At 46.3% G+C, this 17,292-nt stretch overlaps 1 protein-coding gene across 1 annotated transcript; it reads right to left on the bottom strand.

The window, feature by feature from the left end:
- Nucleotides 1–3,754: 3,754 nt before the first annotated feature.
- On the bottom strand, nt 3,755–15,466 carry MFAP5 (microfibril associated protein 5). Its single transcript, XM_075110481.1, has 9 exons — nt 15,183–15,466; nt 14,720–14,782; nt 12,060–12,107; nt 10,869–10,904; nt 9,187–9,222; nt 8,353–8,388; nt 7,539–7,626; nt 7,052–7,125; nt 3,755–6,467 (listed from the first exon to the last, which is right to left on the bottom strand). The coding sequence occupies exons 2-9, from the start codon at nt 14,778–14,780 to the stop codon at nt 6,346–6,348; spliced, it is 501 nt and encodes a 166-aa protein (XP_074966582.1). The 5' UTR covers nt 14,781–14,782; nt 15,183–15,466; the 3' UTR covers nt 3,755–6,345.
- Nucleotides 15,467–17,292: the final 1,826 nt, after the last annotated feature.

The following is a 17,292-nucleotide window of genomic DNA, read 5'->3' on the forward strand; positions in this document are numbered from 1 at the left end:
CTAAGGCATTGGCTAAGAAGTGAGAGAAGGTGGCAGGAGGATCCCCATCCTGCAAGTCCCCAGTCTCCAGTGGGGCTGATATAAAGGAGATGACTGTCTCCAAGAAGCACAGAACTTTCTCTCACCACTCTGAAAGGGAACAGAAGTCTACACAGTATAGAAGGACAACAGCTGCACCAGACTGGGGCTCAGGAGCCTGGACAAGGGCAGCACAAGAGGACTCAGTACTTCTAGCAACTTTAAACTCAACAATAAGCCAAGAGGAAGGTGCCAAAAAGACAGCAAAGGCCAAGAACCAACTAACCCTTGATTGGCGCTGCCAAGAAGCCCAGATTAGCTGTGGCTGTGGAGGAAATCCCAAGAAAAGCCAAGAAACTGGCAGCCACCATGGCCAAGAAAGCAATCAAGAGCTTAAAGAATATGAAAGCTGACAAACCAAAAAAGGCAAAGATTTAGCTAAGGGCAAAACTGTGAAACCCAAGGCAGAGAAATTGAAAGTGGCCTCAGGCTGAGAAGGTAGTACACAAAAAATAGATGTTATATGAGCACAGACAAAGTGTCCTGCTTCAGGGACACAGAGTGTAAATCCTTTAACTGAACCATTGATTTGCATCATGTTTTGCATTTTTAACACAGTTTTCCAAAGGAAGATAATCGTAATAATTAAAATTCCTTGTTTCACAATAAAACTCAGGCTTTGTATGAATTAAATGTTTCTTGCTATTTCTTCAATTGTCTGCAGCAGTATGATAGGGGAGATGGAGGCAGAGTTTGCTCAGAGGTGCACAGCAGAAAGAATAGAGGCAACAGACGAAAGCTGCGACAAGGGAATATCTTATCTGACATCAGGAAAATATGCTCCATTCTTGCCGACTTTTTCAAAATTCAGCTGGACAAGGCTCTGAGCAACCTGATAAGCTTTGAAGTTAGCCCTTAGGTTGCTAACTTTCAACGCAATTTTATCTATGATCTTAACTGGGAAGATATACTATCTAAATAAGGACATTTATTTTAAAAAATGCACAGCTTCATGTACATTCATTCTTATATTTAAGCAGGTGAGTTCTCACATTACTTACTACTTAGACACATTGAATTACATATGTTTACTTATAACACCTTTTTGTTAATGTCTAATTTGTGACAAGCTGTATTTATATCGAAATCGCAATCTCAGTGAAATGCCCAAAACAGCATTCTGAAAGAGAATTCATTCATTAAATGAAGATCTGCTCTGCCAATGGTTTTCACCAATTTGATTTTTTATATACTTCAACATAGTAGCAGCAAGTACATGCAGCTTGCATTTTAATGGTGTAATTTATAGTACTGAAAACATTTTTATTTATAAAAATCATTTACATTAATAGCAAAAGCAGACGATCAAATTCATTCATGATGTTTCACATGAGTTTTTCTATAGATTTTTTAAAAAATGGACTAAAATCCAGCTATCTGTTTTGTGGGAGTTTATTCCAACTTGCTACATTACAAGGGTTAAGGATGGCAGGGAACAGAGAGAAACAAAGCAATACGCTGAAGATCTGAGAGCAGGAGGTGAAGAGGAGGTCCAGAAATGGAATTCAGGTGTGCAGTGCTCCAGTCAAGGTGCTGTTCACAAATGGATAAATGTACACTGTCAAACAAAGTCAGACCATGTGGTTCCAGGAGTGAATGTTATGGGATCATGCACCTTTAAAATATCTTTTAAAAAAAAACAAACCAAAACTTTTTAAATTATTATTTTAAACAAAAGCCCTTTTGGTTTCAACCCAGCTATTTATGTAAGAGAGGTGTTCTTTTTGGATGGGTTGCAAGCACTGCTTCCCTCTGTGAAGGGCAAGCCCACATGCCAGCCAGCAGTATGCTCTTGAGGGATCCCTTCAAGATGAGAGGCCTGATGACACATTATGTTCATGCTGCAGGTTCTTGTGGACAGGATCCAGGCAACACGGAGCTTCCAGGTGAGATGGCAGCTGCTTTCAACTGCCTCCCTGTACTTTCCCACAGCAGTCCCCTTCCTCCTTGCCTTGTTTCTGCAGCCAGAGGCCGCCACCACAAGATATGCAATTTCTCTTCCCACAGTGCACAAGTTGACCTAAGGTGACATTCCCCCTTCCCTGTTCTGACTGGCATATCCTTCCCTTCAGAAAATCCCAAGCTTGGCAGCTGAGGGAGCCACAGCACGTGAGAACCTGAGGGCAAGAGAAGAGGACAGCTGGCATGGGCCAAGCACTGCCTCCAGCCCCACTTGGTAATGCTGCGTGTCACCTCATCAAGCACCCTTCCTGCCACACCACTTCAGCCCCACTGTCCTCCTCACCATGTTTCTTGCTCTGAGATGAACAGGTGCACAGAGAAGAAAGAGAAGAGAAAAATAGAGGCAGAGAACAAAAAGAGAGATGGGAAGGTGGAACAACCCTTCCTTTCCAGGTGCAGCAGAAAGCCCTTGGTGTGGCCAGCTTCCCTTGCAGGGACCTCCAGATCCATATGCCCAGCAAAGTGAGGTGCTGCTTCAAACTGGGGACCAGGCGTCAGAGCACTGGCCTTGAAACAGCAGCCTTCAAACTGGCAACACTGGTCGGTTGTCAGGAGCCCTGACAGCAGAATGAGCAAGAACAACCATTGTGTGGGAAGTGACTGCAGGCCATTTAACTCCCGCTTTGGGTCAGAAGGGTTTATGAAAATCAGCCACAAATTCTAGATCTTGCTTCTAAAATGGGCACCTTTCTAACAGCTTTCTTTGTGGCTAGTCCAACTTCACGAGAAACAGACCTAGCTGGAGCTAGATTTAAAACCATTTCCCCAGCTTACAAGAGAAGGCAATGTCCAGAGACCAGCAACATAGCACCATGACACTTCAGGTTGGAATGGCAGGGGAGATAAATCTGTGTATGGGATAAGTGATGAAGATGGGGAAACCTGTCTGTGTACTCCAGTACTGTAAGGAAAGGGAAGAATAAACTAAATTACAGAAAGTCGATGGCATATGTTGTACTCTGCTCACACAGATGGTGGAATGTGCTGACAGAGGGACACTGCAAAGGCCATGAGCTCATGAGTCAAGCAGGGTCAGGCCTGTGTAGATGGCAGAAGCATCTACAGTCACTCGGACTGAGGTTGTTTTCATTATAACAGTCCAAAACAGGGACACCTCAGTGCTAACCAGGAAGGAGCATTGGTTCTAGGAGATAGTGCTGTGCAATAACCTGCATTGTGTGGTTTAGTCCTGAAGAACTATGGGAAACTGTCAGAGGCAGTTTAATGGGTAATTTGAGCCAACCACTTTTGTTCTAGAAATACCATCTAAATGCAGACTCGACTGCTTGCACATGAAGACACTGCTTAGAGTCCCCCATGCTGTGAATGTTCCATCCTTTCGAACAAAATATGATGTAGTGTCTGATGACTCTAGGCAAAAGTCAGAAATTCAATGAAAGAGAAAGTTTCCTAATCCTTTTGACCTAGATGTGTAATTTTTAATGCAGTCTTTCAGTTATTCCCATTACTGAGTTAAATGGCTCTAGTGAACAAATTCTCCTTTGCTTATGAGATGATTTATCACAGCTCTTTTCATATTTCAGCCATCTTACCATTTTACTTGGAGATGGTAATTCTCCACCAGCAAGTGGTGGCACATGTGCAGTGAAAATCTCATGGGCTGGGAGGAGTTATCCCTGTGCTCAGCAGCTATCAACTGTCAGGAAAATCTAGCACAGCTATCCATAGAAAAAAAAATTATGAAGATAATTTTCCGTCTCTAGAAAAAATAATGACCTCCCAGGGAGACTTGTGATTCACAAGTGAAGGGAGGGTGGCAGCAGAAGACTGGGCTAACAGGGAGTAAAGAGGTCTGAATGACAGATTTGGGCTGGAGTCAAGTCTGCCCACAAACCTGGAGAAAATACAGCTAGAGACAAATAAATGCAAGCACATGAGAGTTGCCAAGAACAACAGGAAATAGATTTTCTTTTAATATATTTCTGTGCATTATATGGACTCTAGCATTAAAACAGTGTTCTCCTGGAAAGGAGCACCTCTTCCTGTCCCTGCTGAAAGCAAGCAACAGAAAGGCTTCTAACCATTCCCCAAACTGTATGAATGTTAAATTTCTATATACTGTACAGTAGCTATGTTATACAGTTATATATCTATATCAGCTTACATTCAACTCTAAATATAGAGTGGAGACTTGGCCTAGTCCAATTTCCAAGAGCTCCCTTTAACATCTCATCTCCATCCTACCTTCCTCCACACAGGCAAATTCCACCAGTATCCCAGCATAGAATGCAGTTGCTGCCAGTGGCTTGAATGTCTTTAAGATCAAGCTCTCAGTGCCCTCCTCTCTACAGAAACATGCATACTCTCAGTACAGAGAAATTCTTACTCCATCCATAGTCTCAAGTATGCAAGAGGAGCATCATCCCCTGTGTAGGTGTGCAATGCCCCTCTGTATAGGATGAAATTCCAGTCACTGCAAAACACAGAATTCTTTCTCATGTATACTTCATTAATACAGAGGGATTTAGACCATCTATGGCCAATTTTGACCTTATATGGTACAAATCTATGTCTGCACAGGGTGTCTTCCCCTACACAGAGGATGTAATCAGCTTTTTGCTGCGTACAGCAGAAATCTGAGTCCTGGGAAGAGGCTCTTGCCTTAATTGTTTGGCTTTATTTTTTCAGAGACACCTGCCTCTGTGCAGCAAACTGTCCCCTATATTGTGTGATCCTGGCTCTGTGTGGCAGACCAGTGATCCTGCAAGACTGAATGCTGCTCAGTTCAGCAGCAGAGTATATTATGTGACAGGGGTGAATGCCTATTCTAGCAAACTGGCTTTCTGTTAGTTGAGAACAATGCTTAAAGATCCTGGAGACAGGGTCTTGCTAATATTCTGCTGCAGTAAGCTAAGCTGCTCGGCTCTGGTGCCCCACAGAATCATGCCACTAGGAGCCACATAGAGTGATTAACACACTTCAGACAGCTCTTAGCCACTTACCCTACCCAGCCTCATATAAAAAACTGCCTATATACCTGGAAATCTTCTCAATATATATCTGAAAAACTAAGTTCTTGAGTAGACCACAGACATCCAGTGCTGCCAGAGTGAGTTCTTTTCCCCAGGTTGGCTTGCCTCTGTAAGTGCAGACACATTTAGCTCCCCACCAGCACCTGGCTCTGTGCAGGTCAGCACAGCCAGAGAACCTGCAGAAAAACCCAGGGATCCCAGGTGACAATTCTCCTCCCACAACCCATTCCAATTTGTGACTTTTCTGCTTTGTGCAGGAGCTCCCCGGTCAGGAGGTAGGAACTCAAGTGGAGATATTGAAAGCAGGCTCAGCATCTGGAGAGTGTGGAGGTAGCCAGACCAAGACAAGTCCCTAGGACAAGCTAATTCACTGAAAGTGCCCAGTACTGTGAGGACACACAGGTTCTTCATGGGCTCTCTTGGGCTTACGAGTGGAGGCAGCCATACTTACTGCTCCCTGGAACTTGTCTGGAATGGGCATCAAGAGATTTCTTCAATGGGAAAGGAGGGACAGAACAGAGGAGGGGAGAGGAGAGGAGGGAGAGAAAGAGGCAGCATTCTGTTCCAACATAGTCTTTTTGAGAAATATATATAATGCCATACTAAATCCAGAATTCTTCCTTTTGGTAGCAGTTTTGTGTGAGGGAGGCAGTAAGCTTGAGACAAAGAACTTCCCAGAGGTAGTTATAAATGATCTGCTCCCGTACAGGGACAATAAGGTTTGCCTTGGGTTGAGGACAGCTCATCTCCCAGTTCTGTCACTTCTCTGAGGCCAGCAGACAAAGGAGGAAGCTGTGCTATCACACAGCTGGAGGACCGGAGAGGCTCAGGCTAACCATATCTGAACTCATACTGATGCCATGCAAGAAACCTAGGCCAGGAGTCCTAGGGCATAAAGATTTGCACTCCTCCCCATGAGACGCAGCTTAGGGCATCTGTACCATCGGAGAGGACTACATCCTGTCCCCATGTATGTGTCTCTGCAGGGGTGAAGCAAGGGAAGACACAGCACATTTGTAAGAACCTCTGGGAAGCGAACAGTTCATGGCCTGCCAAACAGAGTTTGAGATAAAAGAGGGGAGGCATCTTGCATCCTCAGCAACAGATTTAGAAGATGACAAGAGCCACCATGACAGACTAGCAGAGAGGAGACCCTGTGTACTGCAGCACCTGAAGAAGAGGATGTGGAGGAAGGCAGAGAAGCAAGGAAATGGTGGGGAAATCACAAACTAGGAGGACTTGTCTTGGGTTGTAGATGGTGGATGATGATTTCTCTTCTCTCCCTTCCTTTTTCTCTCCTACTGTTGGCAGCTCACAGAGCATCAGGCCTTCTGCGCTGCTGCTCCAGAAGTTGTTTGCAAGGGACATGCAGGGGTTGCCCAGACCGGCGGAGACGTCGAGAAGGAAGGCCAGCCAGCTGGCGACAGATTTCATCTGGAGACATAGAAGACACACACAGGTTGACAGATAACCAAAGCTTCCTTCAAATTCTTCACCACCAGAATTGTTACAGGTATATCCTTCACTGCATCTACAGAAACTGTTGGAACTGCTGAATCCTCATATACATGAGGCAAGTGAACAAGTCCTTAGGATTTTATTAATTTCCTTCTGGCTTTATTCATATGCAATACATATTAAAATCACTCGTACCTCACTGCAACAAAGACTGCATAGGAAATGTACACTGGATCCTGTTTCTATTCATGAGTAGAAATACTGAGAGTTACTCTTTAACCTCAAAGGAATGCAACTTTGAGTAAGGGTGTCTGGGGCTAGTAGAGCGTGATCAAGGCTGAGGAAGGCAGAGCTCTCATACTTCTTGGTAGTACAGTATCTCCTTCCCAGTGTTTTTCATGGCATGCGTACTGGCTGCAAAGCTGTGTTGCATTATTGCTCCCCCAAACCAAGTCCAGGGAAACTACTACATATGGATTGGGGCTGGGTAATTAGTTAGCTTGGAGACTCTATTAGATGGCTGCAGCTATTCTTCTAGGCCATCTTGTGCTATCACTCACCTTGCATGACCTCATTCTCCTTGCAGACAATGCGAGAGCACACCTCCTTGTTTATTATGTACATGCGACGCACACTGAGGGATCACCAGGAACACACCAAGGACGGTAGCAAAAGGTACAGGGACCCAAAGAAACAAAAAAGGGATACAGGAAATAAACATTTACTGAATCCTAAATTTTTAGGATTAGTTACTCTAGAATAAGCCTGTTGTCAATAGGAAAGTAATCTTTGTCAAGACTTCATGAAATGTCCAAATACCTTAAACATGGATTACAATGTAGGGCATATTACAGCTCCGTGCTGCACAGATAATAGTTATTGTGCTGTTTAATTAATCACCCTAAAAGGACACTCTGGGGATAGGATTAATCTCACCAACTGGTTCCCTGAAGGAATCTCTAGTCTTCAAAGGAACCAGTTGCTTAACTGGACATGCTGTTTCTGGAGAGTTTTTAGGGTTTTTCTTAGGGACTGCTGGTTTCTTACCTTGTAACACAGAGGTAGCTGATACACTGCTTTACTGGTTTATGAACAGAGTACAGGCGTGTGCAAGGGAACTTTTCTTCACGACAATCTGTGAACACACACAAACACATAGACAGAGGTGCAATCAGCATCACTGGCAGTGCACTCATTCTGGCACACTTACAACTTTATCACTAGGTATTGTCCTCCAGGCTTCTAGGAAAGCCCCTAGTCTCTATTTTCCACTCTCTTGTGAGAGATGGGGGTGGTTTAGAGAAGAGGAAAATAAGGCAGACATTTCTGATCCCCTTTCCTCATAAGACAAAAGTATGGGAAAGTTCAGTGAAATGCAAAACAAGCCCACTAGGAATCCTCAATACAGAAGGCACATGCTGTAAAGCGGATAGACACACATAAACAAAATGAAAATTGTAGTTGTATGTTTAAGACATGTTTCTAATAGATCTGCAATCTCACACTTCAGGACACAAATCTAGTTCCTTTCTCTTCTGGACAATCAACCCCATAGCTAACTATGATGGGTTTTCTTGCATTTCCTTCTGAAATGCCCGGTCTTGGCCACTGGCAATGACAGAATATTGACCCAGTGTATCTGGTCTGGTGATCTGCCAGTTCCTAACCTCCTAGGCATACCACCCAGGGGAAGACTTCAGCTTCCACTACTGTCATTCTCCAGTACTTCTAACTCAAGGAACCGGGCGAAGGGAATTTTCTAGGAGACAAAGCTGAGCGCTTAGCTGGGACCTGCTGGAGAAGTAACAGGGTGGGTGAAAGTGTGTCTGGGAGGGGGTACGGGCGTTAAACTTAAACATACCTGATGCAGCCGTCGTAGTTTCACTGTCAGACTGAACTGGAAGACATAGGGTAGCAAAGTTAGTGTGATCTTCCATGATTTCTTCCTAGACACTAGCTTACTCAAACCAAATAACTGGAAAACTCTTTCAAGAGCCCTCCATTGCAACTTCTAATATGGAAAGAGATTTCATTGTTACTGACCTGAAAATGTCAGAGGAAGTACAAATCCGACATGAATCTAGTGCCAGCTACTCATCCAACAATGCTAAAAATCTGTCCAAGCTTTACCATAAAGCATTACCACTCCTGTTCAAAATTATACTGTAAGGGCATCTTGACTTACAATTCAAAAGGTCGGGTAAATGTATTTAGTTGCTGTAATTGTTGTCCACCTAGGCAAGAAGTGAAGGAGCCTGTGACTGCCTCTTACTAACGGGCAGTGACTCATTTAGGAAACTGCATCCCCAGAATTCTGGTTCTTCAATGTCCATGACAAGGGGTCAAAAAGAGGTTGATTTGTTGTTCTCTCCGATAAAGCAACCCACCTGTACCACAGTAAACTAGTACATTTTATTATTTACCCCGCAACAAATTAGAAAGGAACTCAAGAGGACTGACTGCCAGGCGCAAGTTTCCACCAACAGTTATAGGGGACTTCTACTCTGTTCATGTGCCATAGTGTCAGCCAGAAGCATAGACAAAACAGATGGGCATAGAGAGGAGGAGTCTTTTGGGCATCCAGGCTGCAGGTAGGGGCAGTCAGGGAAGGCAGGATTCTGGGTGTGCAAGGAACTAGGCAATGAGAGAGAAGGGGGGTCCACAACATCTGTCTTTGAATTGAGAACAAACTCACCAGGATTAAGAAGAACAGGTGGTGTCACAGCTGCAGCTGGAAAAAAAGAAGATGTTCTGAAAGTTCTTAATTTGAGCTTTCAGCCTCTCTCCCCTCCCACAGTTCTGCCGATGGCTCATCACTCCTGACCAGTAGCTATCCCACATCTGGTTCACAGACAACACTGATCGTGATGTTGTTATCTGACTTGTTGGAATAGCTGCAGGCTTTCCCTGAGAATATGCTAGGTGTCCTAGAGCTGATGGGATGCTGTAGAGAACAGGATGAGTCCCGTGGCATGTCCTTTGTGAAGAGTTTCTTCTTGATCCCTCAACAATAAGCATTTTGAGCCAAAGTCTGCTGTAAGGGTTTTACATTTAGTCTTTTCAGGTTTAGATGTAGGTTAGCCACTGCCAGTTTGGTCTGGACATGAAGTCTTATCTACCTTCCTACAGACTGTGAGGGTCTCACACACTGAACACGAGACTGACAAGGTTGCTTTTACCTCCCATCCCCACCAGGAAGATCATGCACCTTGTGTATACAATATCGTGCTTCCACTCCCTCTTCCAGTGTTGTCCCATGACAGCTGGTTGGCTTGACCCACAATATTCTAGCCAGCTGATGAGCAGAGTCACAGGGCAGAAGAGAGACCATGGAACTGCTGTCCTGGAGAACGGGACACCACTCTCAGATGAGCTCTCCTACACACACAGCACACTTCCCAGCAACATCCAAGCGCTGCTGCTGTCCTTTTGTCTTTTGAACTATATCATCAATCAGATGTGTTCTGCCTCTCCGTGCCCTTCCTGGTACACCCTACCTTAGAGGGTTGTGTCTGAGAGACTGCCCCAGCAGAGAGAGAAACCATCATAGAGGCCTGTGGTGCTGGACTTGAAACTCAAGATTCAAATGGAAAAAGGGGGGAGGTTCCCTCTTGAGCCTCTAGTCCTCTCCTCCATTCCCCATTGTGAGTCCAGCAAGATTAGCCTATCTTGTAAATGCTTACACCCCCATCAGCTTTGTGTCCTTCCCCGGGGTCTATCTCTGCAGCAAGGCTTGGCTCTCTAAGGAGACACATTGCATGCTCATCTTCAACTGTTCTCTGCCTACCCTATCTTTCACATACATTTTGCTGCCCCCCACTGACATAGCTGCAGGTACAGCAGGCAAGGCAGTACTAGAACAGTATTTCCACCTCCCCATCCCACCACCGCTCAGTTTGCTTTAGTCTTTTGGGTTTTTTGCCACCTCTGTCTCCTGAGCACTCAAGCATGGCTGCTAGCTGTCACCAGACACAGACACAACCTGCATCCCTGTGCTGACTAACTAACTGGTGAACCTGAGCAATTTCTCTCCCTTGTCATTTAGTCTCTTCCTTTCTGCACCTCTTCTAGAAGCCCAGGCTGCATGAGCTTTGGATTTCATGGCTTCCTGCAGTGCAGACAGCTTCAGAGAACCCTGGTACTGGGTGAGATTGGCATTTCCTAGGAGAACAAACTATTAAGCCATCCCAAATTCATCTCACTGCACATAGCACAGAAAGGACTTTCATATAGCCATTAACACTGGAGAAGCAGTGCTAGATGTCAAAAGTAGGGAAGAGAAGTTTCTGAGCATAATGGGTAATTTCTGGGGCTATGTTGGCAGGAGTAAAGGTGAAAAGAGAAGAAACCTGAATTTGCCAAGAGATAGGAGCTTACCCAAGGTGCTGACAAGAGAGTCGGTGCTAAGTTCACCTGGAAAAGAGAGAATGTCCTTGAGAAACCTTGTCTTTACTTTGTGGCCCCTTACATAGCTAGCCACAGCTACTTTGAATTACCTTGGCCACCGTGGTAAGCTCATGAGACAGTGGGATACAATCCAGTAAATACATAAACAAACACAGTACCCCCATCCCACCCGTAACCATCCCCCTTTTCAGTGACTGGCCTGGGACTGGATTTCTTAGTGCACATGTTGCATCAACCCCTACTGAATTCTGGATTCATATTCTGACTTCTCAGATATGGCCACTGTGAGCAACTCAATGGGAAAGAAAGATGTCTGAAACAAAGGTGCTGATGGCTCCCACAACAGTAAGACAGACAGGTGAGGCACCCACTGCAGAGAAGGAGGGAGGCAACTCCAGAACCTTGACTGCAGAAATTCATCAGCAGATTAGTTGTTTTGAGAGGCAACTGATGGCAAAGCTGGGGTAGGTGTGATGGAGGGATAAAGTGTGAAGGAAAGAGAAGCTTGGTGGACACATTTTGGACTGCCTTTTGAATAGTTTTCTGGGAAGCCCCAGGTATTGCACATGACAGGATCTTAGCTGGGACATGTCTGATGCCTTAGCCAGGAGCTTCAGTTTGAAGAAAAGGCAGGCCCTTGTCATTGTTCTGGGTGCTGAAGCATGACACAAACATACATTCATTTTATCTTATCATGTTACAGAAATGGAAGAAGATCCAGAGGGATAAAGCGATTCATCCCCAACAACACAGCCAGTATGAAGACCAGTCAATATCCCTTCTCAGTGGCCTCACTGCTAAAGCACCATGCCACTTGTGCATCTTTTTTTCTTGGGATTTTCCTGAGCAGCATTAGAGTTCCCCAAGCACCTCATGGCTGAAGAGTTATCAGCTTTTGTGGATCTCCCACAACCCTTGACTATGAACATAACTTCATGCACTTCAGCTAAGTGTTCAGGACCCCAACACTAGTGAATTATTTGTAAAGAACACACAACACTTAGCAGGTTGTCTTGGAGGGCTTGTTTAATCTTCATTGCAAGGTAAGCTCACAATGTCAGAGCCAAGGAAACAAAGAACAGCATTTGCAATTAAACAGGACAACTGGGTCATGTCTGACCAGCAGCAGTCCTTAACACATAACATGCCTGTAATACTTACCAGTTGCACTTTCCAGTTCTTGCCCATTGACCACCCATGGAAACCAGTCTGCAAGAGAGGAAGAGAGGGGAGTGAAGAAAGGATAGAGAGATGGATTTCCATAGTCTGAAGGCTTTGTGAAGCTTTTCTTGAGATGCTTATCTGTCCAGGAGACACCACTGCCCTCTGCTGAAGGGACAAATTATCTCCTCTCTGCTTCTGCCTCCACTGCTGGTGGGGTTTGTTCTTCAAAGATGTGTGGATACAGAGGATCCTGATCCTATCTCTGCTGCTTCCACCATGGTCAAAGGCTAGGCAGAGGGACAAGATAGTAAATACCTCCATATCTGCTATTAGACTTTGCATTTCTGAAACCCCATTTGATGCATTTTGAAAACAAATTGCACATTGCCTCCCTGCTCTGGAGGTTGGTCAAACCCCCTATCTCAATGTTATAAACCTTGTCATGGAAATGACTTGCTTGGGGTTACAGATTGAGTCATTGGCACATTAAGAAACAGATTGCAGGTCTTGCAGCTCCTTAGGCAAATAATTATCTGGTCCATCATCCTGCCTCGGTATGGAGCACAGAGCAGAAGATCTTTCCCCTCTCAGACCCTGGATGCACTGGATGATGAAGGCTTGGCTATGCATGCTGTTTGGAAGAGGAGAAATTGAAGCAGAGCTAGACTGTTTGTCCAAATATAAAGGGTGAAAGAGCTGCTTCCTACAGCAGCCAGGAATAGGAAAATACTTCCTGCTAGCCACAGAGGAGGAAAATGTCTGCATAACTGGGGTGGGATGAAGGATGGAGTTGGCAGGAAAAACCCAATGATCTGGGGCACTGCAGGGATGTGTGCAGGAGCAGCCCAAGAAACGGTACCCTCTGCTACATCTTATGAACTCAGCTTTTAGCTTTCTGTTCTTAATGGGAGCACTGCATGCGTAAAAACTATCAGGTCTAGTGCTTTAGTCTTAGTTCTTCCTCATTTCAAGAGCAGATACTTGCAGGCTGCAAAGGGACTCTTGGGACCCCTATATAATCCCCCTCTGCAGCATTACAGGAGTCACTGGACCCTGCTGTTCCCTTCCCCAGCCAGCTGCAAGCAAGGGCTCAGCTGCTGGTGACTGACCCAGGGAAAGCCAGACATGTATAACAACTTAAGTCCACAACGTAGTGCAGCCCAAAACTTTCCCTGTTCTAGTTATTCTCTTAACGGTAACAAGTAGAGAAGAAAAATTATATTGAACTCTTCCTAGTTTGTTTCTGGTACAAAAGGAAGAACACAAATTCTGAAACCATTGCAGGGGCCAGCAGTGCCAGATTTGAAAGAGGAGTCATACGGAAAAAGGAGGGAGGGTCCCCTCCTTTTTTTTGACATTGAAAAGTCAGCTTTTACTAGCTTTTTTTTCCCCCTCCCTAGGCGATAACTAGAAAACTGGTCCAGTTCTAAAACAACAGGACACCAGTGAAGTGAAATCTCTGTGTATGAGGAGAGGAGAGGAGACAAAAGAGGTGACTTTCTTACCAGATTTTCAATTGCCTCAATTTATATTTGCTACAGTACCCAATTTGCTTTATAAATGATTGGACTTTATTGTCCAAGTTGCAATAAATCCTTGAGGTCTGAGAAAACTGCAACACTAATTCACCCAACCTGCAGTTCACCCAAAGCAGAAGAGACAATGAGACCAGCTAGTGATTCCTGTTGTTTTCCAAGTTAAAACAAAAAACCCAGAAATGCTAAAACAAAATACACAAAAGAAAGAAACCTTCCTTTCAGACCTCCTTCATGTATCAAAAAAAACACAGACTTTTTTTTCCTGCCTCTAACTTTGTAGGCCACCTACAAGCTTATCTCTTGGACACCTCTCCTCCCTGCTTCAGTGACAAACATGACATCCTTTCCTGTGCACCTTTACAGGAAGAAGTACTATTGGGAACAACCTGATTTGAATATGATAGGTGCAGTCACCTGTCTTCTACAGTCTTTCCTGGGCAAAGCTTCCTCCATTCACTGGAATTAGTCTTCTTTTGCTGTCTGCCCTGAGTCTTCCTACTATAATGTCTGATACTGCCCTCTTGGTTTTTGGTTGTTTTTTGTTTTATAAATTTGATCCTACCTGAATTTTTGCCAAAGTAACTCCAAGCAAAGAAGTAGAGCAACAAAACAGAACAACAACAACAACAACAACAACAAAAGCAGCAAGCGGTTTGAACTATGGAGGTTAGGTTTCTTGAAACAGCTATACAAAAAACTACAAAACCTCCTGGCAGCCTGACAGCAAGTGTTTCCCAACTGTGACAGAACAAGTTTTGTGGAGCACTGGGAAATGCTCTGCAGATGATGCAAACACAGGTGGTACAGCAGTCTACAGTAAGCACAAAGCACAGCTAACCCTCTTTCTCAACTCAGTCTGGCTCTTTTGCTTACCCAAACATCCCTGCGGACCTGCCTCTTGCGACTCCCAGTACTTAGTGGAGAGTCAACACATATGGGAACCAGTCCCCAGTTCTTAAATTTTTCCTATATCCACCATGCCTTTCCTGCTCAGTCCTTCTCCCTTCACTGTCCATCTACATGTCTGTCTTTCTCCTTAGGTCATTGCACAATAGCCTGTGTAGGAAACTCGCGGAGCCAGGGTGAAGAAGAAATCCTCCCCCTGGTGTAAAGACTCACCAGCTGGGGACAAGGAGAGTGCTAAGAGACACAACAGTATACAGGCTCCAAAGGTCTTCATCCCTGTGGAGTGGAGGAGAGAGGAGTCAGAGGAAAGCTAAGGCAGGAACAGGGATACCCTCCCCTACAGCACAGAAACTTTTCGCTTGCTGCCTCAGTTTCCCTCTCAAGACCATTTGGTCTTCTCAGCCTCCCTCCCACTTGTCTCCCTCCTGTTCTGGCCAGTTTTCCAGATGTTTCTGAGACATTTTGGACTGAACATGTAACTCCATCTACTTTCTTTCTCCTTCCACCTCCTTTCTCCAGTCTCCAACTCTTTCCTCCTCCAGGCAGCTAAGCCCCTTTCCACACACACCCCCAGCATGCAAAGAAAAGTTTTCCTTTGTTATCTCCCTCCACTCTCTTCTATTTTTAAAATATCTTGAGGAGCACTGAGAGAATAGATAGGGTCCCCATCACTTACTGCAGCCCTTGGTCTCCGCTCCCTTCAGCAGCAGTCTCTCTGTCTTTCCCCTTCAGCGGTCCCCCCCACTTTGGCTATTGGGTAAATCACATGCAGCCACACCCAGAACACGTTCTACTTATGGTTGTCTTCAAAATACGATTTTTTGGGGGGAGAAAAAAAAAAAGAAAGAAAAAGGAGAAGCCAGTGCGATGGTGGGACGTGGTGTCCTCATGCATCTGGAATGAGGGGGGGAGCGAGGAGCAGCAGCCCACACCCTCATTCCAGAGTTTATTATCCCCTCCGAAGGGAGCCCGCTCCTCCCATTCCCACAGGATGGCCCGGCACCAGGGACGGATTCTTGCGTCTACATTACACATTCGTGTCCCGTTTTGTTTTGCCCTCCTACGCAGTCCCTCTTCTCCTTCTTGCACCGCTACATCCAGCCTTGTTTCCCCACTCAGCCACGGCCTCTTTCCACCCCAGCCCTCTGGTCTTCTTCCCGTTTTCCTGCCTGTCTCTCGCACACGGGCGCAACTGAGCCCCTATCCCCGTTTGCCTAAAGGACCCTCTCAGCTTGCCAGAGTGCCGGGACGGACCCTGACCTGGCCCCGGTCCCACCGTGGGCTGCCACGCTCCGGACACACCGACAGACACACGGTCCACCCGGCACGCCCTGAGAGCGATGCTCCTCCAGCCGCCACGACCGCGGGGTCTCTCCGCGCCGGGCGTGGCGCTGGGTCAGGGCGGGGGTGCGGGCGGCCCGGCGGGGACGGGCGGCCCGGCGGGGACGGGCGGCGGGGACGGGCAGGACCGGAGGCGCGGGGGGGGCAGGGGAGGGGGACGGGCCAGGGGGGCACGGCGGGCACCGGCGCCCCGCCGGCCGCGGGCAGATGGCGGGCTGGCAGGCAGCCAATCGGCTGGCAGCAACGGTGATGACATCACCCCGCTGCCCCGCGCCGGGGCGGGAGAGGATGGGGGGTCGGCGCCTCACGGCAGATTCGGGATCTGGCTTCCCCCAGGACCGGGCTCGTGTGCGGGAACGGCCGGGCAGTCTGAGAAAGGTGGGGAATAAGGAAGACATGTGCAACACCCCCCCCCGAAAAACAAACAAACAAAAACCCCCAAAACCCCAGAAAGATAAAAGTCAGAGGAGAGACATATACTGAGAAAGGAAGAACGAGAGCTGCCCCTCACTGTGCCATCCTTCAGACTCCCTTGTGCTGCGTTGCCTCCAAGCATGCTGTGTTGCTGTGTTATGAATCAGCCCCGCTGGAATAACTGACCCTCCTAACCCTTCCTCTATCAGCCCCCGGGATCCCCTGTCTCCTGTTATTTTCTCAGAGATTTCTTTTCCCTTTGCTGCTCCTGGAATTACTCCTCTGGGTCTGAGGAGGCACTGGCTGGATGGTGCCCCTTGTATGAGCACCAAGGCACAATCTCAGTCCTGAAGCCAAGGATGTTGAAGGAGAAAGCTAGGAACTGACCCAATCTCCCTCCCTCATACAGCAATGAAAGACAGAAACCTTGTAGTGGAAAGCTGTTTCCATGAAGGCTGATCCTGGTAGCTAGGTAACCCTTGTTTGTTCTCAACAAATTTCAGACCAGGAATAAAACCCTATAATATCTTGTACACAGTTAGTAAGGAAATCTTCACTATGTCCTCACTGCTACATGAGATCCAGGAGGGTGTTGCCCACATGTGACATACCTGAAATCACAATTTCCTACCTAATAGTGGCTGAGCAGCGGCAGCTCTTGTGGCAGAGTTGATGGTTGGGGCAGTGTTCAAGAGAAAAGACATAACAACTTCTTATTTCTGGTCCTCCCAAGACTCGTGGGGGAAGCACCGGTGGTGGGAGTACCAGAAGTGGGATAGAGGGGATGGGGAAAGCTAGGCATTTCCCTGCTCACCAGGGCAGCCTTCTGGACCAAAGCACCATCACTCCATTTCACTGGAGCGAGACATCACCATTCGCACTTTCAGAGGCTAGCTCAAAATGTGATTAAACAACCAAAAGAAAGTGATGGAAGTTATAACAGCACCCCAGGCTGAGGAATCCTCTTAGATACTTGGCTTTTTCTGGAAGTCCACATAGCAGTGTGTTTGGGCTACACCTTTCCACACAGC

Source organism: Phalacrocorax aristotelis, chromosome 1 (genome assembly GCF_949628215.1).
Source record: "Phalacrocorax aristotelis chromosome 1, bGulAri2.1, whole genome shotgun sequence".
Classification (NCBI taxonomy): Eukaryota; Metazoa; Chordata; class Aves; order Suliformes; family Phalacrocoracidae; genus Phalacrocorax; species Phalacrocorax aristotelis.